General features: G+C 39.5%; 2 protein-coding genes across 7 annotated transcripts in view; one reads left to right on the forward strand and one right to left on the reverse strand.

Annotated features, from left to right (window-relative positions):
- Window positions 1-2,935: 2,935 nt before the first annotated feature.
- LOC134636825 (putative fibroblast growth factor 1) lies at window positions 2,936-7,735 on the reverse strand. Of its 4 annotated transcripts, none has more exons than XM_063487042.1 (4): window positions 7,648-7,735; window positions 5,468-5,684; window positions 4,877-4,980; window positions 2,936-4,364 (listed from the first exon to the last, which is right to left on the reverse strand). In XM_063487042.1, the coding sequence occupies exons 1-4, from the start codon at window positions 7,687-7,689 to the stop codon at window positions 4,179-4,181; spliced, it is 549 nt and encodes a 182-aa protein (XP_063343112.1). In that variant the 5' UTR covers window positions 7,690-7,735; the 3' UTR covers window positions 2,936-4,178. The 4 variants fall into 4 exon arrangements, with proteins under 4 accessions (XP_063343112.1, XP_063343114.1, XP_063343113.1 ...); XM_063487044.2 differs by lacking the exon at window positions 7,648-7,735 and adding an exon at window positions 6,693-6,787; XM_063487043.1 differs by lacking the exon at window positions 7,648-7,735 and adding an exon at window positions 6,354-6,680.
- Window positions 7,736-12,468: 4,733 nt separating this feature from the next.
- The window catches only part of LOC134636047 (rho GTPase-activating protein 26-like), an 89,155-nt gene continuing 75,464 nt past the window's right edge, over window positions 12,469-26,159 (forward strand). Inside the window, exons 1-2 of one of the 3 annotated variants that reach the window (XM_063485817.1) lie at window positions 12,469-12,818; window positions 12,894-13,166. In XM_063485817.1, the coding sequence (XP_063341887.1) occupies window positions 13,013-13,166 (154 nt within the window). In that variant the 5' untranslated portion in view covers window positions 12,469-12,818; window positions 12,894-13,012. Of the gene's footprint in view, window positions 13,167-26,159 lie in introns of all 3 variants that reach the window. The other 2 variants (XM_063485818.2, XM_065471747.1) reach the window with 2 other exon arrangements.

Consider the following 26,159-nt stretch of genomic DNA (forward strand, 5'->3'; position numbering starts at 1 on the left):
CTTGTGTGGAGGAGAAAGGTGACATGACAGAAAGGTAACATGTAGAGCAATCCCTTTTTAATATCATGAATTATTATTTATTTGGCCTGCTTTAAAAAACAATAGACTGTATTTGTTTCTCCCCCGTTTATAGGGCTTGATTATTAAGATTGTTGTTTAACCAAATCTGCATCTGTCTAATAAGAAAATGCAATGCAAACTTTCCAGAGGTATCCTCTCTTTACTATGCAAACTTTGTAAACTTCCCTGATAGGAGGGAGGAAGCAAAAGAGAGAAAGAAAGAGATGAGAAAAAAGAACCATAAAAACTAAAAACAGAAGATAAAACAAAAACAAAATAAGGAAGAAGAGCTGTTTGAAGAAAATTGATGCAGGAACGTAGTAGGATGGAGCGCGAGATGAAAGTAGGCTGGAAATTGAGAGAAGGGCAGGAAGGGAGAGTAAAAAAAAGACGGAATTGAGGAAAGAGAGACGAGTAACAGATGAGAGAATGTGTCCTAGTTCCAGCGTGTGTACGTGCTGATTGCTGTGTGTGTGTGTGTGTGTGTGTGTGTGTGTGTGTGTGTGTGTGTGTGTGTGTGTGTGTGTCTGCTAGAGTGGTTTGTGTTGCAGGGATCTTGGCTGCTGTCAGGCTAGGGGACTCCCAGAGGAAGCCAGTCCTTGTTCAGTTTACAGTGAATGATTCCCTTCCTGCCCTGCACAGCCCTGAAGGCCAATGGCCAACCAGGTTTGTGTGTATATGTGTGTGTCTCTGGGTGTTTGTGTACTGAGCTGCTTCATAGGGTGGCCTGCTGGAATGAAGGAGAGACACTGTCCTGTAAATGAGAGGTCACAAGTTGTGAAATCGGCAGTGTTTGTCCACCAACAGTCGTGTCCACTCAGAGTCCTTAAGAAAGAGAGGTCTACCAGTTTTTTTCTTCTTCTGCACATGAAATGTCTTCACAGCACTTTTGTGAAAGAAAACAAATGTAAAAAGTAGAAAACAATTTGTTATTTTTTTATTTTTTAAAAAAGCATGTTTATATTTATTCTTCTTAAGTCAGGTACTATACATAAGGAACTCATACAGAAAGCAAAGGCAATTGCTATGCAGAATTGCCCTTTACAGAGAGCTTCATATCTAAATTACTATTAGTTTAGTTTAGTTTAGTTTAGTTTAGTTTAGTTTAAATGTTATGATGCATTGTTTGTTCTAAACTAATTATCTTTGTCCCATATAAATTTGTAGAGTTTAAATAGTTGACAATGACAAATGTTGATGCATCAATAGAGAATTTAAGATTTCCTGAAAAAAACGTATGGCGAGACGGATTACAAGTATTTTAATTTAGCTCTAATTTAACATTTGCACAAAATGATCATTCCAGTAGGAAAGGGCAGACCTATTGCTCAACTTGAAACAGTAATTTGTCACACTCATGGTGCTTGGATAAGTAATAATCCTACTGTAATGTTCCCTGCCAACTCTGTTTAAATCCCACAATAATATGGGACTTGTTGGAGACATGAATCAGCTCCAGTCCTCCCAAACATTTTAAACCACGTTCCAGTGTTTCCTCCAGGATCTTTTTCCTGGCACAGTCGACTCTAAAACAACGTTTCAGGCCATGTTCTGTTTCAGCCGTTACACATTAAGCGTGGATTAGATGAAGAATGCCACTGCTTCCAAAAATGTGGTGAAAATACTTGATCGGGGTGAATGGGGCTGGTAACATCTGTCACAGCTTTGTGGTTACAATCATTTCGACTGGAGTGGAGAAAGTCTTCACTAAAACTAGTGCATATGGGGTTTCCTTACAGTTTTCAAAAAATTAACTGCAAGTGCTTTGTTATGCAACTACTCAGTACACATATTGTGTCTAAGAATGAAAATCTGTCAACAGCAGGAAATTGACACTGGATGTTTGGCATTAATGGGGAAGTTCAGATATTTCAGATATTTTGGTGGTGGAATAACATTTTAACAGCATAATATTATTTTAGGTAGAAATAAAAATAAAATTCCAGTCCTTCAAAATGTAATTATATTTATACAAAGAGTTAGATAGTAGAAGGACTCCTAGGATGGCTTTCCTTGATGATTTTCCTTCTGCTTTTTCAGATGGTTTAATTTACATCGATTTGTTGTTCATACTATAAGACAGCTAATATATAAAAATATACTATATCAATTGTTAGGTATGCCTGTTATATACATGAGTCGTCTTTACTTGTATTTGGACGTGTAAACCCAAGAACAATACATAGTTTAGACAATGCCTCCATCTTGTGGCCAAATGTATTTTTTGTGTTTGACTCACAAAAAGAAACTTGCCTCTAGTAGTCAAAGGAGTTTGCAAAGAAAAGCGTCTGGACTTCTTAAAGTTGCTTGAAGACGTTTCACCTCTCATCCGAGAAGCTTCTTCAGTTCTAAGGTCAAATGGCCGAGAGTCCCAGATTTAAACCCAGTGGGAGTATCCCCCCAAAGAGGGACAAAGGACCCCCTGGTGATCCTCTAATCACATGAGCCAAGGTGTGAAAGCAGGTGTGGGACCTAATCAGCCAGGGTTTCGGGTGAGCTCATTGTGAAACCTGGCCCCACCTTGTCGTGTGAATTCCTGAGGTCAGATGGCCCAGGATGTGAGTGGGCATTAAGGCGTCTGGGGAGGGAACTCAAAACTGGATTATAGATGGCAGACAGTTGGTGTCGTAAACCACCGCCTCTGTTCAAAGATGGTCGCTCACAGTGGACATAGATGGCCTAATCATTTTTAGTGTAATTATTTGTTGTTATTTTTTATTTGTGTAATTGTAGTGCATGCAATCAATACACACCACATTTGCAAGAATCATAGCTTCTAGGTTAAAATGCTTTTTGTCAGTTTTTGAACAATAACTTGATCACTTGAAGACCTTGAAGACCTTAGTGGATGCATGCCAGATTTTAATGGATTGTTAACACGCTACAACAGACAAAACGGAAGAATGACAGGCACACAACCAAACTCCTACCAATAACATATTGCTCCTTGGCAGAGGTAATAACTATCATGAATACAGTAACTCAAAAATAGTATTTATTCATTCATGTATAATAATACAGGCTTATTCATTACATTTAAATAGAGTGAATACAATATGTATTACTTTGTGAAAAGGTGATATAGTTACCTTTTTATTCCTTCAGTGTAAGCATACATTATTTAGAAAATGTCTGTTACAATGTTGAGTAGAATTAAATGTTATTAGCAATAAATCTTTATAAATACATATTCATAATAATCTAGGATAACGTTACAGTAACAGGATTTTAAATCAAAATTAAAAAGGGGGGGAATTTACTTGAACTGTGAAGCAATTTACAAAATAAAAGAAAACTTACATTATATACCTGCTATACATCGTACATAAACACACTTAATAAAAGCTTCACTCATTTCTCTGACAAAGTTTTCACATCTGCTTTTATAGGTCTGTCAGTCTTCCAACAGTCACACAAATACAGTATATTAATACAATAATAATTCTTAGCAACAGAAATTATTTAAGAGCTGCTGTTTTAAAAGCAAGAATTCTGGCTTCACAGTAACACCATATCATCATTGCTCTCTTGACTCCCTCAGCAGACATATTCATTACAAAATGAGGAATTGTTTAGGAAGACTAAATATCTATTGATTGAAATTCAATTATTATTATTATTAATTCAATCCATATAAGACATTTTTAGATTTCTACTGTAAACCTTGAATATCTTTCCTTTCTTAAATTTTGAATTCAATGCCATATTTTTGGTTTTATTCTTTAATTATATTCCTTTTTTTGTGCCAGACATTAGTAATGCTAAATACATTTATGTATGTAAATTGCATATTTTTTCCTCCCTGTGGCATTTCAAATCAGGGTTTAAATTAATCACTTTATATATTTTCTATCTGCAGTGAGATAAAGTATATATGCTATGCACTTAGAAGAAAAAACTGTGCTGGATATGATCACATATCCACACAATGATCATTTATAAACTGTTCAGTCAAATGTTAAATTTGTGTATGAAGAGCGACATTTAGTTTTGCCTCAGCCATTACCAGAAATAACAGATTTTCAGTGACCTCATGATCGCTTGTCAAGTGTAATTTTACACTAATAATGTGCATTTAAACATTTTAGCGAATATACAGTGCCTGCTGACATCTCGCTTTACATGTTGCCTGCAGGCCTTGGCAGGAAAAAAACGGCCTTCTGACCCTGGTGGGTGTCAGGTCCTGCTTTGGGCTGGCCGTTCCTCTTCAAGGCGACGTACCAGTTGTACTTCTGAGAACGATACGTGTTGTGATGGTTCTCTTCGTATTTCTCCAGGAAGTAACACTCATCGTTCACAGCTTGCTGAAGCAAGAAAATGAAAGAGGGGGGAGGATTGATTATATCTCTAATATACGGTTAAAGGTAATGCGGGCATTCACAAACAGTAACTGAGCAGGATACAACGAGGAATAGTGTAACATAGTGAATCACCAAAATAATAATCGACATAACAACCCTCTAAAATAAAGCTTGTCTGTTTTATTTTAGACATCCCAGTGACAAATTATTAGTCACAGCAATTTGCTAATTACACTGAAACTTTCCACTGTTTTGCAGTCTAGGTTGTTTTGCACAACCTGTTACAAAACTGTAACGATCAGCGAGTTTAAACTTACGCTGAGAAATAAATGAACAATTGTGTCATTTGATGAAAAAAGATTTGGGTAAAAAAAGCTTTTAGAACTGTTACATAGAAAGACAAACGGGACCAGTGAACATTTGTTGCAATCTGTAAGTGTTCAGCCTTTCCATCAAAAATTAGTTTTTAAGTCAAACTGCAAAATATATATATATAAAAAAAAAACACAACTCACTACTCCACAGAGGCGTCCATTTCTGTTCATAGCCAGATACCTTCCTGTCGCCTCACCTTTGATGACCACCACTCCCGCACTCACAGCCTTCAGCCTCAGGATGTCTGCAACACACATTATGCAACACAACACCGCAGCGTTATTGCTTTTTTGTTTTTTCGATTTTCTTTTCAAGGTCAAAGTGGAAGATCAAATCATGTAAAAACAATGTAACTGTGATATCCCGGAATAAAAGTTTAATAAGTATTTTTCAGGGAAACTAGGCCCTGCAGTCCAAATGTGTACACAGGTTAAGATGTTATTATTGCAAAACCAAATCACTGAGCAGCTTTACCAGCAGCCTAATTATTATTCCTTTAGTGGTAACATGTCCTCTTTTCCTCATACCCTCATAACCTTTAATCAAAACATCTTAAGTTTACCTATTCTCTTTTGTTTACCATCATTATAACAATCACAAAGACTTTTAACCTAATGTTAAAACTAAAGTTAAAAGCCTCCCCTTCATATATTACATGTACTTTCTGGCTCCTGATTTTGAAATATAACCAGCAATCACAAATCAAACAGTTCTTTTGTTTTTTTCCTCACCATATGTGTCATTTTCTTGCCTCCCACCATTGACGGTTCCATCTGGTAAAATCCTTAGGTGATAGCCTCCATTCATACTGTAGAGCCTGGTCAGTGTCTGGGCTTCCTGCTTGGACAGGTCCAGGGACCCAGGTCCCAAAGGCAGCACTGTAATGTCTCCCTCAGACATCATACAGATAGTTTGAGGTATGGACGAAGCAGTGTGATGTCCCTGTGTCTGCAATGACAGAGAAGATCCAACGTGTTCACTGTTCACATCACCTGGACTGCGGCTGAGACACAAGACGAAACAGGAAGGGGAGGACAACGTCGCCTTCATAATATGATTACAGGAAATGCTCCCCTTTCCTACCCTCGCCTAATCACTTTCTCCATCTGCCTGGCTCTCTGTTACTTTCTGTCAGCCTTTTAAAGAACACACTTTATTAGGAAGTGATAAAACCATCCAGGGATCAGTTCTGGATGAAGGCCAGGAGGGGCAGCAACATGACCGGACTTGTTTTAGAACTGAGCATCACTTTGATTCGTCTTTGGAAAAATAATTTCCAGATGCTGGGTGATGTAATCTTACACCTGAAATCAGTGTGAGGCCAGACAACAAGATAACCAACACATGGACATAACAGCCAAGAGAGAAATTTGTGGTAATTGTTTAACTTCCTTTTAGTAAGTTTTATATTAACCAGCATAATCTTACAAATAGGTGCTAACACATGACGCTGAATTCTACTAGTGGGATACTGGACCCTTGACATTTTTCCCACGCTCTCTGAAGCATTAACACTAATCTATCGTTCAGCTGGATTTAACAGACATGTTAACACGTCAACAAATCAGCGACTATCAATATGAGAATTTAGAGCCCAGGCAGCCCTCTTGGTCTTACCCCTGGATTCCCTGCTTCCTCAACAGCTTTTCCAAAAAACAGTCAAGCTCATTTTAAAGCCACACTGTCAGTATAGTTTTTATTTCCTGGATGCTTGAGATCCCAGAGCAGCGGCAGCTGTCATAAAGTCAATCCAGTCCAGAAACAGCAGTGGCAGACCAAGCCAGTGGGGATACTCTAACACACACTGGTCTTTGTTATCATTTGAAACCGGAGGTATAGCTGCTGAAGAGCCAAGTTAGCCCACATCTGGAATGTCTTGGAAGAAGCAGAGAGAAGAAGGGGAAAAAGAGAGAGAGCGAGGGAAAGTGAAAGCCACAGGAGGAATGTAAGGCCTACCCACTGGCGGTCTGTTTTTCCTAAGAACAAGATCTGGAGGACAGGATTACTGGATATGAGAGCTTGTGCCAGACTGGCCTGGGGACCTTCGGACAGAGCAGCAAGTGGGAATGACGTCAAAAGTCCAACCAATGACCGAGTCAGAGTACAGATGTGTGGGAGGAGAGCTTGAATCTGTGTGTATTTCAGTGTTTATTTCAGTGTAAAGATGAAGAGCATGACGGTGAGCTAAAGTAAAGTTTGAAAAAAAAAAGGGGGGGGGGGTGTTGCAATGGAAGCCACCAAAATAAGAGGCTTTCCGTTGACCCTGCAGTGGTCCGAGTAAACAACCTTTAGTTTGCATGCTTCTAGCACCTCTTTTTCTTTGAATCACTTTGCAATAGTTCTACATGTGCTTCACAAGAAGTTTTCTCTTATTTCATTTGAATTGGCTTCACTGTAAGTTGTTTTGGCCTTTGACTAACAGATTGTACTCTGTGGTAAAACGGGCTGTAACACATACTGTAACCACTCATCTACCACAATATTTCATTATTCTCACCTGCACTCTACTGGTTGTTATCTTGTCTTTAACTCTTTACCCCTTGAGTAACACTCTTTTCTGACTGAGCAGTTTCTTTCGTATTTCAGGCCTGCCTATAGAACAAAACAACTAGGTTAGTGACAGTGATCACTAACCTATACATCTACCCTTGGAAAAACCCAGAAGCTGTTCTAACGGTCATCAAACCACATCTTTATTGATATATATATACAGAAGTATCAAAAAGAGGGGGGAAAGTTATGTTACAGATATGTACACACACAGACCAGACAGTCAAAAAGAAAGCACAAAGAAAGACAAACATTAACTTCATTTTTTGTTATGAAGATCCTTATTTAACTCTGCAGCACTAATTACTTGCCAACTATATTACCACACAGACAATAAGCCATCTTAGCCTTTGTCACCTACCTGTGACAATGTCATGTGACAGTGCCCACATTGAGCCAGCATGTCCTCTTTTCTTCCTCTTAACTGAGGCTTGACTGAAACAAAGTTTTTGGTGCCTCTCGTGCCAAACTGTCTTCCTCCTTTCTCTGCCAGTGAAGTGTCTGGACTTTATACGGGCTTCTTAAGTATGAATTTGAACTCCATCCACTCCTCCCTCACCTCACCCCCTCTTCTAACAACGTCAGAGGACGCATTTTAACAGGCTAACGTCAGGACTAAAATTACCATCCACGACTGGAGAGGGAGAAGGAGGACAAGCCAGACCCTAGAAATGAGCAAGGCCGCCTGTCTGACTGAGCACTGATACATTCTTGTAGTGTTGTCCTCCTGGAGACACTGGTAGGCAACACTATATAAACATTTATAAGAGACACAAAGGGAATGACTTCAGCTCCCAGAATTAACATAATGCCAGTGCCTTTGGATTCCAAGTTCTGCTTCCCATATTACAGGATAATAGGATTCCATAAAATTCCTGCAAAACATATAATGCTCAGGTTTCAAAAATATGAGTGCATTATATACATACAGTAAAGGTGTGTGGGGTGTAAATGGAGGAATACTGTACTTAAATGAGGCATTAAGGAAAAATAAAGTTGCATTTTCAACAAAATACTCCATTTCCACAACAAAGATTCATTTTAAAAAAACAGAAAGAAGGAAATGTTGAGTTTTGTGCCTCCATAATTCCAACTCTGTAATCTTGAAAAAGAACAAAAATGCTCACACGCTCCTAAAAGGTTAACCAAAAGATATGAGGCTGATTTTTGACTGGCAGTAACACTGAAGCAGCTCTGAGAGGAAAAAATATTTAAAAAAAGGAATGTAAGTCCAGAAGATAACACAGTAGTGATCGACAGCCTCACATTAGCTCTTACACAAGGTTAATGTTTGGAATTTGGGGGGAGTGATAGGAATTTATGATTCAAAATGCTGCAGGACATATTAAAAGCATTTTCCAAAGCCTATAAAAATAGACATTTTTGGATATGCACTGTGATGCGCTGACATTTCTAAAAATGGTGGAAATGGCTTCCAAGACATGGCAATCTCAATATCTATTTTTGCAGCCCTTCACTGTCTATCCTGCAGCTATGTGAGAATAAACAGTGGTGGTGTGCAGGCTAGGTGATATATTCACACTGACTACTTTGTCCCTGTCTTCTTCTAATGGATTTTTCTCTCCGTAATTCATCCTCTGCAGTGCATCTAAAGGTTAAAACCATCACTTTGAAGTCAAGTAATCACGAGACACAAGACCGTGTCAAGAATGTGCAGAAAAAAAAGAGTGATAACCAAAAACTGAGGAATCTGACCTACTTTTCTCTCACCTGTTCCATCAGCATTGAACTGCTTCTTTTTCTTTGCTTCTATTAACCACAAGATGGCAGAATGGGTTAACCTTGGTGGTGCTTCAGTCTGCAAAAATCAAGTCTGCTGTTCATGTCCACAGAGCTGACACGGGCAAATTTAGAGCATGCACCATTATACTGCATTCTCACTAAACCTGCATTCTCAGTTCTGTATTGGCACAGTATCAGAACAGTGAAAGTATTATCAAATGCACATTTACACACTAGCATTTTTTGGGTGTTTGTGTGTTTGAGTGTGATCAGTTGGTGAATATCAAGTTCAATATTTCCATTCCTGAAACAAATATGTGGCTAATTAGCTTCTTAATGTTGTAGTTTGTACACCAGCCTTGCCTGCCAGTGAGATTGTGTGCAGATAGTGTTGTTTGTCAGAGCTTTGACACCAAAAAATTGGTGTGAGTGAACCAAAAAAAACCTACAAGCTACAGAATAAAAAGCCAAAGTCTGATAATTCTCCTTGGGTTCATCTCAGTTCATATTGCATGAATTCATTTCATGGGGCTTTAAAAGGCTAACTGACACTCAGTCATCATATGCTTTTATCTTTGACATGCTGCTGATTAAGTGCCATTAATCTACAAGTATTCTGCCAAAAATTAAATCCTCCCCAAAATGTGTCTGATGCTTGAGAAAGGCAGGTTTGAAATGATATGTCTCAGTGCTGTAACAGTGCTTTCTTTTTCTCTAGATAATTCCACCTAAATTCTTGAGTTCCTGGCAGTCTTGGGCTTGTCATCAAAATGCATTTGTTTCAGTTGTTTTATTAAGTGCTATGTTCTCCATTTCAGATACAATTTCTTCCCCTTCATTTTTTCTGGTCTATTTTTTCTTGGCGTTATCAGAGAATTATTAAGACCAAATGCTGATCCTAAAGAAAAATCTGTTTCCTGCATCACCTCATTATGTGGTGGTTAATTCTGGTTCTTAAACTAGCCTCCTGGATTTTTAAAATTTATACATAAACAACAGGTGACTTCCTGTACATTGCATGTCTGCGTACACCAGACTGTGACAGATGGGGTAATGAGCAAGCGACCAGATGCAGTGCTCTACTCTGACAGAGGAAGTGACACTTCTAAATATGAGCTGTTTTCACACAATAACCACATGCACTTAGTGTGCATGTATCAGTGACATGAAGTGAGATCTCAGGACAGGAATCAGTGGCGGAAATGCGTTAGGCCTCTTCACATAATGGTTGTATCAAGCTTTACTAGGTCTGCCAGTAGATCAGGATCAATCTGATATCAAGTAAACACACAGCAAGTATTGCCAAAGCCAATAGCCTATGTAGGGGAGAGCAGTGAGTCATGGTAAGATAAATCACTATTAATTTGCAAATTCTGAACACATTTAATGAAAGCTAAATCGCTTTAATTTTTACTTTCCACAATTATTAGCTAATGCAACAAATCACGCCTTTCCATCAAATATCGATACTACCGATCTATCAGCCCAACCGTAGTGCTCACAGCTAGATCAGATCCCCATATTAAGGATGTTCCCTCTTATCAAAGAGAGCCATGGAGTGTAAAAAACGTCTCTAAAACTACCAGTTTAGAGCCATCTGGAACCATATTTATTACAGCCTATTATATGTTTATACTTTTTTGATGAAAAGGCGTATTTTTACATTATATTATAAAATATCGCAGCTATTTTAATGTGATGCAAACAACTGTGGACCAGATTTTCAGAAAAGGCAAACTAGTGCGCTCAGGTGTGGTTGGTTTTACGCATGAAATACAAAAGTCACAGTCAGTTTTTCCCAGTATCAAGTCCAAAAAATAAGGTATGCTCTTTTACTGCGAAATTAACAGTAAATTGGCGTGTCGCAAACGACAGTAACTCAGTTTGCATACCTCTCCCAGAAATACATATAAGACGGGGTCAGTCGCAAGGGTCTCCGAGTTCCCACCTCTTACACGTAACGCCCTCTCTCTGTTTATGCAGCCTCTTACCAGTAGAGGGCGCCAGAGGTGATGGAGCCTTGGTGGGTACCTCTCCTCTCTACAGAAATTCCCCGCTCTGGTTGAAATGACATCACCGGCTCCTCCCACCAACCAGACTCCGGAGCCGCTGCATACACAGATCGTTTATTCACAAAAAGATGGTTCACTCGACCTTTGACAGGTTTTGACCTATGGGACCCTTTTAAGTCGAAACATGTTCCAGTCATTAAAATAAAATGAATGAAAAGTACTTCATACATGTGACCCAGTTATTAGTCTTTCATCGCAGAGCGAGCCTACTTTCTGGGAAGCCCCAATTGACACTGTTTTTACCCCACAGGTTAAAGTTCACACCACTCAATGGAAACTTTGAAAATTTAGACAAGTAATTTCTACTCAAAATGTAAACCGTTCGCCTCTTCAGATGTAAAGATATGCCTTCCAGTCTTTCAGAAATCCTTATTTTATACAATAGTAACCAAATATTTTTGGCGTTTGAGCTTTTGGAAAAACCAAGAAATTATTAAAGAGAGTAATCAGCTCATCATTTCGGTTTAAAGGTAACTGTTGTGTACCTGATACTCCTTTTACTTTCCTCCATGTACACTGTAGTGGGACAGAAGTGCATGATATAGTATGCTGATTGACCTAGCTTGTGAAGCACTGTGAGTGACATCATCTCCAGAAAAACAGCCTTTTAATGGGATTACTGATTAGATGACTTGCATTAGCTTTTCATTGATATGATGAATCTAGTGGTAATGAAACACACTGAATATATTTCTATAGAACCAAACCAAAAGCAGACAACCACTTTGTTGCTTAATTTCATACTTTAATGATATAAACTATTGGCATATAATTTTACATTGCACTAATTAACCACACCTGAGATTTGTAAACTAGTGGCACAGGTATGTAGGATGGCGAAGCTAGGGTAGTGGTTGGTGATGTTCAGAAGTGGTCCAGTGGACCGGGATAAAATGCAGTACATACATTTACAGGTCTTAGGAGATTAGATGTGTGTTGACTTTGGTGAGCTATTAACTTTTCTTCCAGTGATTTTCTTTCTTTGTTTTTCTGTTTAGAGTGTAACATGCTGATATTGGTTGAAGTATCAAAGGTAGAATGTTGACTTTCTAAAATTAAGCCTACCTGCTAAGTATTAATTACTAATTAATTATTAATGAAGTAGTAATGTGCGAATATTTTCACTGTTTATATGCTGGGTGCTGCACTTTCCATCTAATTCTGAGAGTTCACTTTTCCAACGCAGTTTCAGGAAACTTGGTCAGAGTGGACCCTCCTTCTTTTATCCCACCCATCTTTGCTCTGGAGAAGCTCACCGCTCGATCCGCCCCTAAACGGTCGAAACTGCCCTCCACGTCGTGCCTTGCCATCTCATTGGTCTAGACAGACGTCAATCAGTGGATTATCCTTGTCGGGGTAGGTTGATTACGGTCTGCGGCGCTGAGCTGAGCGGTGCTGGGAGAAAACAGTGCATTTAAAACCGCCCAGGGAAGACACCGCATTTACGAGCGGAGTTTTATTTTTTTGCTGCCTCCCTCCTCCTCGGCCCTGTTTCAGTCTGTCCGGTCCAGAATGAGTCGGTCGAGAGGAATGCAGCACCGGCTTACCTGAGCAAGTGGACACCTTTTCTTTGAAAGCCGTTTCCAGACACTTATTCAGCTCTGTCTTTTTCCCCCTTTTGAAATTTAATTTTAATTGGATGTCTTGTTGTGTTACTGCTGCTGCTTGTGTGTCTGCCTGAGTGTTTTCCTTTGCAAAGAAAAACGAGGTTATGTAGGTAGGGATTTCTCTCGGATCCATCTCCGCCCTGTTGTTTTCATGTTGTAATTGGATTTTCTATCATTTACAACAGCAAAAGGAGCACCAGAACAACAGGTTTTCTCCCTCCATCATCATCATCTCGTTCCTCTTTCCTCCTGCTGTCCCAATCGTTTATTCTTTTGCCGGGTGGTGGTGGTGGCGGTGCAGAAGATGGGATTACCTGCCCTGGAATTCAGTGACTGCTACCTGGACAGTCCGCAGTTCAGGGAGAGACTCAAGTCTCACGAACTAGAGCTGGACAAAACCAACAAGTTCATCAAAGAGCTGATTAAAGACAGCAAGGCTCTGATCCAGGCTTTGAAAAGTAAGTGGAGGTTGGAAGGGGCGTGAGTGTGTGAGACTGATAAAATGTGTGTGAGGAGGTTGCAGCTGATAGTTATATGTGATGTCCCTAATTATTGAAATAAAGGGGAAAACAGTCAAATCTGGTTCATGTGGGCTTGATAGAATCACAAGGATTGAGAGGTGAGAAGCCTCCAGGTGTGAAAGTCTCAGTTTCATTGGATTCATGTAAAAGGGTTACACTCTGTTTTGTGTGTGTGTTTCTGATAAGGCATGCTGAGAGGCTAGGCGGGTGATATGACTGATCACAGTGCATAGTGTCCTCTCATGTTGTCAGCACATTTGTTCCCATTAGCGTACATTGGGAGGCGTTTACAGTGAGAGAGGGGGTGTGCACTGTGTTTCATCCACATTGATATCTGCTGCTGTTCATCTGATGGGATTTGAGGCTGTGATATGCTAAAAACGTTGTCCTTTAATCTAAAAACAAAAGCCTTTATTTTACATTAAAATTTTTATTGTAGAAAGGCATAAAAATCAGAGTGGGATTGAACGGAATATGACTTTTAGGTGTGGTGGTAAAAAATTTCTGTTTCTCTAAAGGTCAAACTTGGAGTCACAATCAGCATTACAGGCCAAGTGTGTTTATGCATGCACGGATATGGGCTCAGTGGCTCTCACACATATTTACAAGAGAAATAATCAGGAAAAAGCAAACATTAATGCATGACGTGTACAACAAAGAAGGTTGGAAAATGCGTGCCAGTGTATACATTTAATGGCAAGGGTTATCTAATGTTTATTTTTCAAATGCAAGAAGATATGAATTTGAATAACAACAAATGTCCAGCATTCAAATGTTAATCTTATCAGCCTAATCAGGGCAGTTCCTATAACATAACTACTAACCTTAAACAAAACATTAATGTGTAACTTTTATGTGTAACTTTACTTCAGTGAACCACGGTTCAGCTAAGGATAAGCATAATCCCACCTCCCCAGAAAGACTAAAATAATAGTTTTTTCCATGTAAGAAATATGAAATCCAAGGCTTTCTTTTGTTAGGGAGTCACGAGCACCTCAGAGGCTGTGACAGCACTTCCTGCTTCGGTAGTGTAAAGTTCATTCTTGTGCCTACACAGTTTTCATCAGCATGTGCAAAGATAAACAAGTGCCATTAAATACTTACTGTGTCTTTAATAGTCCTGTCAGTACTATTCAAATCTAACTTTTTATTGCACCTTTTAAGTTTGCATTGATGTAAAGTTCATGATGGGCAGGGCTCCAAATGACATGCAGTAAGGAAGGAAGATTCGGTGGTCAGTTTTACTGTGGTATGTTCTAGAGGCTGGTCCAAATGTCTGCACTGACCAGCATGAAATCTTATTCTGGCATAAACTTTAACAAATGAACACATTCAGAATTTGTGATGTCATGGTTCAACTATACTAAAATTGACAGTTAGCAGCTGTTTTTACTCAGTGTAGTTTGCTTGCATACAGTGATGTGCTACAGTCTTGAGCCACCCCACATTTCTTTATATCTGGGAAAATGGGAAATGGGTGCAGAGATTTCATTGAAACATGTGCAAAGATACATGGAAGTCAAGTATCCAAGGCAAAAACAAAGTTTTTACAATTGTAATGAGCATGACAGTCAATTTCTGGTAAGATCAACTTTAATTCTTTAACACAGCCTGAACTCTCTTAGGTAACATTTGTTGTAATTTCTTTCAGTAGTCTTCATGAGTAGTTCTCCAAGCATCTTGAAGGACATTCAAAGCTCGTCTTTGGATGTTGGCTGAATTTTGCTCTGTTCTCTGTTGAGATGATCCCACACTGAGGTGAGGGCTCTGGGGAGGCCAATCTATGATTGATAGGAAAAAAAAAATCAAAGACCACTGGTTTGTAAGACACGATTTTCAGATGCTGCTCATCTGCTATAGATGTGTATATATTTAGACCTGCTGCTTCTTCTTTTGTCCTCCGCTTGTTTCCTCAATTCTGTTTAAGGACACATTAAACAACGTGCTGTGTTATGCCAGTTTCCCAGTAGCTCTTTGGGAATCCCCTTGTTGGTGCAAAAATACTGTTTAATGCAGGGGTGTCGAACTCCAGGCCTCGAGGGCCGGTGTCCTGCAGGTTTTAGATATCACCCTGGGTCAGCACACCTGAATCAAAGGATTTGTTCACTACCAGGCCTCTAGAGAACTTCAAGACATGTTGAGGAGGTCATTTAGCCATTTAAATCAGCTGTGATGGATCAAGGACACGTCTAAAACCTGCAGGACACCGGCCCTCGAGGCCTGGAGTTTGACACCTGTGGTTTAATGCATGTTCTCTGTAATGAACATTTGTTTTTGGTCTATATCTTTTGACTTATTTGAGGTACCCTATTAAGTCCTGATGTACTACATAGAGAGGACATCCTGGGCTTTCCATTGATATTTCCTGTATTTGGGTTACCTGTTTTAGCTCCAAAAAGGAAGGAAATAAAAAAAAAAAAAAAAGTTTAATGGGAAGATTCTTTTTTCCTCGATTCTTCGGTGCTGAAATTGTTCTGTAATAGTAATAATAATAATAATAATACTAATGATAATAATTTATCGACAAAATCATGTTCAAAGTGCTTTGAAATAAGTCACATTGCTTTCATGTGAAAACGGTGTTAAAGCACAGTAAGATTAAGACCTTGAAGCATTACAGAGAAAAGCCAGTGTTCTCTGCTGCTGTTATGCATGACAACAATGTGGAGACAGCCAGGACTGTTTGAGGTGTGGGGAAAGAAAAGAAAGAAAAGTAATGAGCAACAACAAACAATAAACACAGAGTAGCTTGGTTACCTGGAGCCAGAGATCCCTGCAGATAGATGGAAGGAAAGGGACAACGGGAAGGAAAAAGCATGAACTACAAGAGAGAGAAGACACAAAAAAACCTGCTTGATGGCGCGAGATGGGTGAGTTCAAAAGCGTCCAGTAAATTTAAAGCTTTTGGGGGTATGTTTTTGAAATTTTCATGGATATTTAGCTCCCAATCCAAGTTTAGCCTATCACATCTACAAATGCCAATTAAAATTAGTTCTCAAAAGTTCTGTCAAATGTTTTGGTTGTCGATAAAATACAAATATATATTCTTTATTAAGTCGTTGAGCACAAGAGCAAGGCATCCAAATTCAAATTTGTCAAGGTTGATGCCACTACATGTCTACTCTCCGTTTCTGTTTTGTCTAATGAACTGATAAAAGTCGTAGTTTGGAGGTCAAACCTTCACCAATGTTGCTGCAGCAGCGGTATAATGACAAAGATAAAGGGTAATTTCATTTGTACAGCTCAAAGAATTGTAGTTGAAAGGATTGTGTGATGGGAAATTAAACTGGCTGTTGTTGAGCATGAACAATTTTCACAATACAGGCAGTATTTGACCATGATTCTGGTTTCCAGAAATAATTAGAATGAAACTATGACTGGCACTCCAGAACTGGATAATACCACAGAGATGAGTTAAGTGCTGTTAAAGTGACTCAGAAATTTGGTTTAACCATATGTGAAATCATCTCTTTGGCTAAAGCTTAATAGGTTATTGTATTCAACAACATGTTCAGTGGTGTGCCGATGCTAGGATGACCAGTAGGAATGTGTTTAACAAAATCTGTTATGATGGCACTGGAAAAAGTCTTCCAAATTCCTCTGGGGAATAAACCCTAGTTATTGAATTACCAGTTTAGAGGAACTCAGGCATGCTACGGCTGCTTTTGTGCATGACCAAATTGGAAGTTGTGTCACTTGGAGACTGAAACAGAGGTCTGTTTCCTCCTGGGAGATGTTGCTGAAGAACTGTTGATGCAGCAGGAAGATGGCATGTTTGTCCAACGTGTCTACCATGGGGAAGATCCTCATTGCTCATTAACGAGAGGACCAGAGTGCACAAACAGTATATCCATTGCCCGTTTGTTGTTGTGAGCCGAGTTGAACCAGTCTCTGAAGTTGGTCATTGATAAATTGCCAAAAATTCTTGGCTACAACTTAACACCACAAAAGACATCATGATGGACCTCCTTGCTCTGTTAGGTAAATTGTTTGGATTACTTGGCCTAGCTGTTGCAGCACAGAGTTATCCTTGCAGTCAGCAAACCACAAACAGGGATGAAGCTTGGTAGTACTTCTTTGTTCAAAGCAGTTTATTATTTACACTGTTCAGATAGGACAGAACCTGCAAAGGGCAGATGTTCCACTCTGCTAAATACACCTTTTTAACAGCAAACTAGCCCAATTCTCTTTCACGACAAAGCGCTGGTCAGCTGATGTGCAGCTACGAAGACAATTCTGCTTTTGTCCTTATGTGGGATCCAGAAATCAGACGGCGTGACCTGGTTCACTAAGGCCGGGATGAGAGAGGGAGATGTTGTTGCGTGTTCTGTGCCATTGTAGCAGGGTGCTGGCAAATAAAGAGCAAGTCAGCAAATTTTTTGAGTTAATCTTTTTATACCTGTGCTGTGCTGCGTCACGTGCTGAATCAGTTGCAACAGGTCTGTAATATCTAACAGCATGTCGGAGTCCTCTTTGCAGTTACATCGTAACTGTCTGCGCACACACCTCCACCTCCTCGGCTTTTCTGTAAACACTGAGGGGGATGTGACTGTCCCGGGAAGCCCCTAAGGTTTAGCTGGTTACAGTTTGCTGCTGTTTGCCTGGGGTAGCCTGACAGCTTTCACTTGTGTTTTTATTATGACAGTTTTAACCTTGGGCTTACTGTAAAATATGCCTGTTCCTGTCACTTTTTGATTTTCAGTTGAGTAGAGTTCATCATATGATGAGACTGGTGAGTTAAACATGTGGGTCAGAGGAGTTTCTTTAATGTTTTTGTCAAGGTTCTGTTTCTTTTAACTTTGACAGCAGTGAAGCAAAACTGTTTTGCCTGCTATATCCTGAAATCCCCTTTCTGCACAGTCCATTTGTACGCCACCATGCCCACGATATCCTCCATGTCAAAGGTCAATCTGACTGGCACGTTGTGAGGCTCTGTAGAAAGGACTTTCTGACTACTTGCAAACTAAAAGTGTGCTTATGACCATATGTCACTTTTGGCCAGACACAATGTTGGTGATGCTATTTTGGGTGACCAAACAGAAACAGTGGCGGTTTTATATACCTTCCTCTGCTCCAAATATACTCATGTTTTAGACTTTATACCTTTTTTGCAGCAGCATTCATATTTGAAGCCTTGTCAAGCATTTCCTGTAAGAACTGGCTTTATTCCCCAAACATATAAACATAGTTGGGGGATTTTACTGTATTTTTTTTCTTTTTTGCCCTAGTCAATAAACTTCCACATTAATAAAGTAGAGGTAGAGCAGAACAAAACAGCAAAGCTTAACACTGGACTGAAATGACAATGTCTGAACTATCGGTCTATGCATTTATTTTTTTCTGCATTTATTTTTTATTATTCTTCCCAAATTATTTTTCATATTTTACAGAGTCTCTACAGTTGATATGTAATTGCTCATCACATAGTCATCATATTATTTACCAAAAAAGAACATTGCTTGCAGAGGTGCCATCGCCACTGTTGCAAATTAACAGCAGCTCCATCCTGTTTGAGGGTAACAGACTGGCTTGTGTAGCAATTACAGATGTAGACACATTCAGACCAAAGCCTGTACACATGCAAACGCACACAAACTGTGTTTTAGTATAGACCCTGACAGCCACAAACCCTCACTTGAATAAGTAGTTTTGAAGCGTGCACAAACGTGGGACGTGAGATGAACATGCGCACGAGCAGATGCCCATGTGTGCGCACACGCAGATGTTGACGCGATTGCGTGTGTTACCCAGATGTCATTTTAGGGTCGACCTAGCTTGTTATTACTGAGGCTGTAGAAATGTTTGGCTCTCTGCTCCACCTCTAACATGACACGGCTCAATCAGCCAAGCAAATCGTAATTACCAGCTAAGCGTTCACTGGAGCTCCGAAGGAAACGAGGCAGTGTGTTCAGACGCTTGCATGACAGCAACACGTGATTTTTGCCATGTTTTCAGCTAAAAGTGCGTCTCAAGGTTCAGGGTTGTGATTTCTTCTGTTGTGATACTTGATCATTTTTTTGTTTCACATCTTAAATGTGTAACTATAACTCAGTGATTTAGTTCTGGTATTAACACTATTGATTGAAAACCTACTGGTTCTTGTGATAAGCTAAAAGGTCTAGTTGTTTTTGGAACCTCTTTAAGACACATAATGAGAAAACTGTAATTATTGTAAACAGTTAAAGACAAAGGACCTGTACTGAACCTAAAATGACCACCCCAACAATTCACCATCGCCATTTTTACCCAATACTGTTTCACAGTCATAACTGCTGTTTATGTTTCAGTTATTTAAACAATGCTTCAGCCTGTAATTATATTCCAGTTTGGAGTCTCGGAGCTCAATTGTGACAAGTTCTTAAACAATCTGGCCATAGTCTTTGTAGATTAGCCACTAATGTGTGTTTTGGTTTGATTTTTTTTTTTTTTGGCCCAAGCCCCACAGGTTGTTTTTCTTGCTAGGTACTATCCCAACTTTCTCTCTGTGTTAGACCTCAGTCACATAATGCTGGGGATCAGTCAACGACTCCCTGCCCACCAATGGTCACAAGTGAAATGTGTCGAGTGGGTGAGGGCTCTCGCTGGGTGAACCTGGGTGTAAATAGGGTGCTACACTAAAAACCTCCTGATGATTGATTTGGTTGGTAGCAGATTGTTTTTGTGGCTGTTACAGATTCATCAGCAAACAATTTACTTGCCAAGCAGTACTGAAACTTGGAAAAAGTGTGCTGCTAGCCAGAAATGGAGAGTGTTTGTCTTCAAAATCTAACTTGTACATTATCGCTGCCACTAATACACTTGAAGAGATGGAGCTTTTACTTTGGAAGAGAATTGTCTTGGTTTCTGCTTTTCACACTTCCTGCTTCCACTCTACAAGCAGTTGGTGACTGCTTACAGATGAATTGCATGAATTTGCACTGTCCCCAATGCAAACTACAGGCGATCACGGCAGTCTGCTAGTGACATCACCATTTACCTCTTTTTGTGAAGACTTTTCTCTAGGGACCAGTGATCACCAGGAGGTCACTGACTGGTCTCTAGACATGTGTGACTGAGGCCTTCACTTGGATAGGCTCTGGCCTGAACCCTATACTGGTTCCAGTGGTAAATGGACTGAGTCTTATATAGTACTTTTTTACTAGAGCACCTCAAAGCGCTTTATGCAACATGCCTTATTCACCCATTCACACATCAGAGAGTTACTTGGGGTTCAGTATCTTGCCGAAGGATGAAGCATGAAGAATGGAGCAGCCAATCAGCCACTGAACCACCAACCTTGCATTCAGTAGATGACCTACTCTACCTCCTGATCTATAGCCACCCTTTAAGGCCACACATTATGTATGTGGTCACTCTATATAAATAAGCCAAATTTTAACACCCACAGTTTTTCGTCAAGTGAGTAGAAAGCAACTTGCTGATGTATTATAACAGCAAGCCCCTCCCAAAAAAGCTCAACGCTCCTAGAATATTTTCTGGTGACTACTCATTGTGTATATAACTGTTTTAGTCTGATGGTTTATGAATATGATATGCTAAAATCAGACTGTCGTGCAGGCGTGAATGTGCAGAAAAGGACAGCATGACATCCTTAACCGTGCATGCCAGGTTGCACATGTTGACAATATGGACATAGTGCATTCTTTAAGTATGAGGTCTGTGTGCAATATATATGTTGTTTACTTGGATTTACACTTTTGATGAGATGTTGCTACCAGACGGACGATAAAGATGCCAGGAGGACAAACTGTGCTCCTTTACAACCCAGAGACGAGGGACAAAGAAGTGAATCGTGTTTGATTTTCATGTGATTTTCAATCTCTGAATAACTGAGAATTTTTAAATTTTGTTGGAGTGTAAGGAAAGTTTGGGCATCTGCATAAGTTGGTGTAGCTATGGCTTTACAAGGACCCCTGTCTCTGTTGTAGTTTGGACACAAATGGCTGAATAGTAAAATTTTTGATGACCACAGTATTTCAACTGTGATTGTTATGATGTGCAGACCAGGTTTAGCCAGTAAAACAATGCCAGAGCTGGGTCTGTAGAAGAAATAGTTGATGCCTAAACTTTATTAAAGTAAATTTACTCCCTAAGAATTACAGCTACACGAACATGTTGTAGTAAACCTGTAATGCTTCCTGGCTGCAAGAATATAGTGTGTGCATATATTAAAGGCTAACTAAAAGCACAAGCATATTGTTCAGGCATGTGTGCTTAGCTGCATGCTGTCTGTTACTGGTTAAAAACAGGCCTTCCACCCATTAGGACCATCTTGATAATGGCTTTCTTTTCAAGCATTTACTCTGACTTCAAATTGACCTTTAACTGCCGTTGGCAACCTCACAAATAGGCTGCTGGCTAAGTGAATGTGTAAATGTCCCAGAGGAGAAGAAAAAGAAGAAGTAGCAGGAGTTCCCTGGAGCTCTGAGACCGTCTGTTAATGGCGGGAATATTATGCTTCTACTCCATGTTGCTGTTCTGTATAAAAAGCCATATAGCCAGCAGTCCGTGTAGTGACAGAGCCAATTCAGCTCCCACCGTGATGCTGTTGCATTTGGTGCCACACCCCTCTGGTTCTTTAACACCGGCACGCTATGTAAAATCGCACACTTTGGTGCCATCGCGCTGGCTTGGTGTGTTTAAGTGCAAACATGCAATTGCGCTGTAAAGAGAGGTGTTCTTAAAGGCAAAATCTGTGAGTGAAAAGGGCTTCATTCTTCTTCTCACGTTACCTTCTGTCTTTCTTTTTTCCGTAGCCACCCACTGTGTTTTTGGTTAGTAACAACAGGGGTAATGGCGGTTATTCAGTAGTTCAGCTGTCAACTATTCTGATGGATGAGGGTTATACACACACACAAGTGCACACCACACCATAACTAATTCTCAATTATGGCACGACTGAACCTTTCTTTCTTTCTTCTTCTTTTTAACATCCAGAGCAAAAGAAGAGTTTGTGCTGGGAGGCAAATGAAAGAACCAGTACGTAAGGAGGAAAGGAGGTGGGGGGTGCGGTTGTGTTTCACACTGTTTAAAAGCTAACATGACCTTATTTTTTTTCAAAAAGTGTCTGTAGAGGAGCCTCTGGCTTGGTGAAACAAAAGAGTAGGAAAGGAAATGTGTGGAAAAGAGTAAAAAATGGGGACAGAAAAGAGAGGCGTTCTTATGTCGCATAAGAACAAAGATGATACTGTTACGTGTGCATGCGTGCAGTTATATTCTAACTGCACGCTGTACATCGTGTGTGTTTCCTATTAGAGGCACATTTCTGCTTGCAGAAGATTTGTATGCATACAGTAAATGTGTGTGTGCGTGTTGCCACTGCAGCACAGCACAGTGGGGGCTGGGGGTCTTCCTCTATCTGTGACGTAGCATGGATGAAAAGGAAATTAGGGCACGACACAGCCCTGCTATTTTGCTATTGTTGTCTTGCATTGACACTGGAGACAGTCTGAGACACACACACACACATGCATGCACATTTGTACACACAAGAAGAAATTTAAAGGTTGTGTAAATTAAAAAAAATGTCTAGTGGGTATGATGTAAGGCAAAAAGGATTTCATAATCTCTTTCTTTTTGTCAGACCAGCAGTCATCGCTTCATAATTGTGCAAATCTGCAAGTTTGCCTACTTCATTGCTACTTCTATTCCATGTGTGCCCTCATTCGATCAATAGTGGATTTTTTTTTTTTTGGTCATTTGAAGATTGGTCAGTAATTTGTGATGGATATGTTTTAATGCACATGAAAAGATATCCATCTCACGTTGTGCATTTATTGCACATTAGCATTAGCATTGAACTCTAGAGTTTGCTCAAAGTAAGGACATCAGTAGACTCTGTGTGTGTCATAAACATTAATGTTTAAAACGGCTTGATGCATTCTCAATCATCCAGGTAAGTAAATCTCCAAATGTTGATTCTGTTCATCTGGACGTAGCTTTTTCAGTGGGAGAAACATTTCGTCACTCATCCAAGTGACTTCTTCAGTCTCAGCTGACTGCAGGTTTCTCCAATCTTATAAACAGTACATTTGCATAATGACTGAAACCAGCCCACTGAAGGACATGATCAGTGGTCTTTGATCAGTGGTTGTTGAACAATGGTCATGAGAATTTGCATAATCATGATGAAGGAACTGACCTCCCAGCCCATTGTTCCTTCAGTGGGCTGGTTTCAGTCATTATCAAATGTACTGTTTATAAGATTGGAGAAACCTGCAGTCAGCTGAGACTGAAGAAGTCACTTGGGTGAGTGACGAACCACTGTAAACGCTACGTCTAAGATGAACAGAATCAACTTTTGTAGAAACATTCATGTTGCAGTGTAATAAATATCCTCATTAAAAATCTAGTAGGGTCGTATCAGGTCATTTAAATGTGACAAAGACAAGCGATTTGAAGGAGAAAAGGCTTGTTTATCTATATCAGTTTTAAATTGGCGTTACTACTGCTGCCCTGTAATCTGATTAATTGAAACTTTGACGTGGAGTATTGGATTCAGAATCAATCAGAATCTGAATACTTGTCCAGTATTCAACCTGGACGAAGGCTTGTAAATATTTTAGCTTATGGTTATTCAGTTACATTGCTTGGCAACAATACAGTAACTCAACCCCTCGATGTAGTGAGTACTTGTGTGTTGTGATAATTCTGACTTTTTTGTTTTTGGTTCATCTTCCACGTCCAGTATAGGCCCAATAGATGCATACAGACCAGGCTGACATATTTCCTTTTTTCTCTGTGGTTGCGCCTATTGGCAAATTCACACATTTGACCATATATTAATGTAGAGGCAATCTTCACGAGGTGTGAAGCATGCATAAAAATAAAAATGCCCTGTTTCTCTTTTTCTTTATCTGTTCTTTGCCCTGTTCAACCTAAAATGATTCAGTAAGAATTTATAGTCACAATGTAGAGATGCAAAGAGAAGTCACTCAAGGAACTGAAAAAGGAACTGCAATGCAACAAGTTCGTTTGTTGCTCTCATGCCATGGTTAGAAATGCACAAAAACCATCATAATTTAATTATAGTTGATCGTTCATGAAACTGTAAAGAGGAAGTGGGATTTGGACATAAATGTAAGCTTTTTTAAATTTACAACTCTTGCACTCCTCACAACCCATACATCATTCTCTGACACGTACAGTGAGTTAATTGCAGAACTGGTGCATGTGGTGAGCCTTTGCATATGCATGAAGTCATGTGTGTCAATGATAGAGGCTCCCTATCTGCTTAGCCACAAAGTTGCTGTTTTGTTTAGGGGAACTACTGAGCTAATTTAAAGGCATCTTGCACTACTTTTACCTAAATTATTGCATTGCAGAGAAATACTGTATAAGTTCTTCTTTTTTCCTCCCTTTTTGCAACATACTTTGACTGAAATACACTTAAAACCAAGTTGTACAACCTGTTGATACTCTGCTAAATGAGTTGGTTACACTGTTTTGTAATGCCCTAAAGCTCATCTTCTCTTCTTTCCAAAACCTTTTGAATTTTGTCTCTTGCACAAACAGTAAAGGTGTTCGGGTCATTTAAAAAGGGCTTGTATGAGGGGTTTTAATCACGGTGGTGGGACGGTGATGATTTAGGCTTGTTTTACAGCCACAGGAACTGGACCCTGACAATGAGTCAACCATGAACTCCTGTGTATATAAGACTGTCAGATAGCTAAAGCTTTGCCAAAACTGGACAATGATCCCAACAAAACAGCTGACAAAGAAAAGAATCAAGGTGATACGTTGTCCCAAAGTCCAAATCTCCACCAGAAATGCATAAATAAATATTCTCAAACTTTAAGTGATGTTTTAAAAAAGAGTGAGACACAACCTTTTGAGAGACTCGTGAAAGTCATAAACAGTAGTTGCTACTGGTGGTTTATAAGCTGTTGAATCATGTGGTGTACTTTCATGGTGTACACGAAAGTACATGGTGGCTTACTGTCATGGTTTTTTTTTTTTTTTTTTTTTACATGACAGTATATTGTCATTATGTATGTAGTATTCAGTAATTCCTGGTTTCATAAACAAAATACTTACTGGGAAAGCAAAACTGATATTTTTTCTTTGCCATTTAAGTTTTAATATTAAAGTGCAGGAAAATATGGGGGAATAAAATGTGTCGAGCACTTACAACTTTTTGCTGACTCCTGACTATACTTTGGATCTTTACAGCTGCATGGAGGAAATGCCATTTTAACAAGTGAAAGCGATATGTTCATTAACCTTAGGACTCGTTTCTCTGCGTAAAGCAAATGAATCCAGCTGCCATTAGTGGAAAACTGTCACTTGCAATCCAATAAAAACCAACTTGGTTAAAGAACGTTCTTGAATTTGGCTTCAGTTTCTTCATGCTTCTGCAGGTGTAGTAGCAGTCTGCCTTTTTCTTCCTTAAAGGCAGTAAGGGATCTGTCAACTTTAAGAAAAATGCTGCTTAAAGGGTAAACGTGATGTGTGGCGAGTACATTTAACCGACTCTACATTCATGTTTTCACATTGGTGTACTCTAAAGATCATAAAACACCCGGAATCGAGCAGGAAGTGAGAAGGGAAGCTGAACTCTCAGGAATGCTCTTTTACTTTCTGTACTCAGATAACTGATTGCTGCTGTTCAGTCATAAAAGAGACAGCTGCAGTTTTCACAGCTGTTTAAAAATTTACTTTTACTGCAAGAGGTTACGGGAGCAAATTGTTTAATTGCAACTGTCGAAGGTGATGTTGGTGAATGGCTGTACCTGACACCCCACCCTTCTGAGTGATGTTGCACATTTAGCGAAAGGATTCCTGTTTAATGTCGGGTTTGTTTTGGAAAACCGGAGACAAGAGAGAACAGGATTTTTATAGTCTATTTGCACCCTGCGAAAATGTTAACATACCACTGGCTACAAGTCTGAACTCTTTACTGAGAATTTTAATAAAGAAACACCTTAGAAA

The sequence above is a fragment of the Pelmatolapia mariae genome, linkage group LG10_11 (genome assembly GCF_036321145.2).
Source record: "Pelmatolapia mariae isolate MD_Pm_ZW linkage group LG10_11, Pm_UMD_F_2, whole genome shotgun sequence".
Classification (NCBI taxonomy): domain Eukaryota; kingdom Metazoa; phylum Chordata; class Actinopteri; order Cichliformes; family Cichlidae; genus Pelmatolapia; species Pelmatolapia mariae.

What these genes read in the sequence shown, in the direction of transcription:
- LOC134636825 (XM_063487041.1), bottom strand. Translation starts at nt 5,786, where the DNA reads ATGAAGGCGACGTTGTCCTCCCCTTCCTGTTTCGTCTTGTGTCTCAGC. An exon ending in GCAAGAAAATGACACATATG is followed by an intron (nt 4,981 to 5,467) that starts GTGAGGAAAAAA and finishes TGTGTGTTGCAG; the next exon opens with ACATCCTGAGGCTGAAGGCT. An exon ending in ATGGACGCCTCTGTGGAGTA is followed by an intron (nt 4,365 to 4,876) that starts GTGAGTTGTGTT and finishes TTCTTGCTTCAG; the next exon opens with CAAGCTGTGAACGATGAGTG.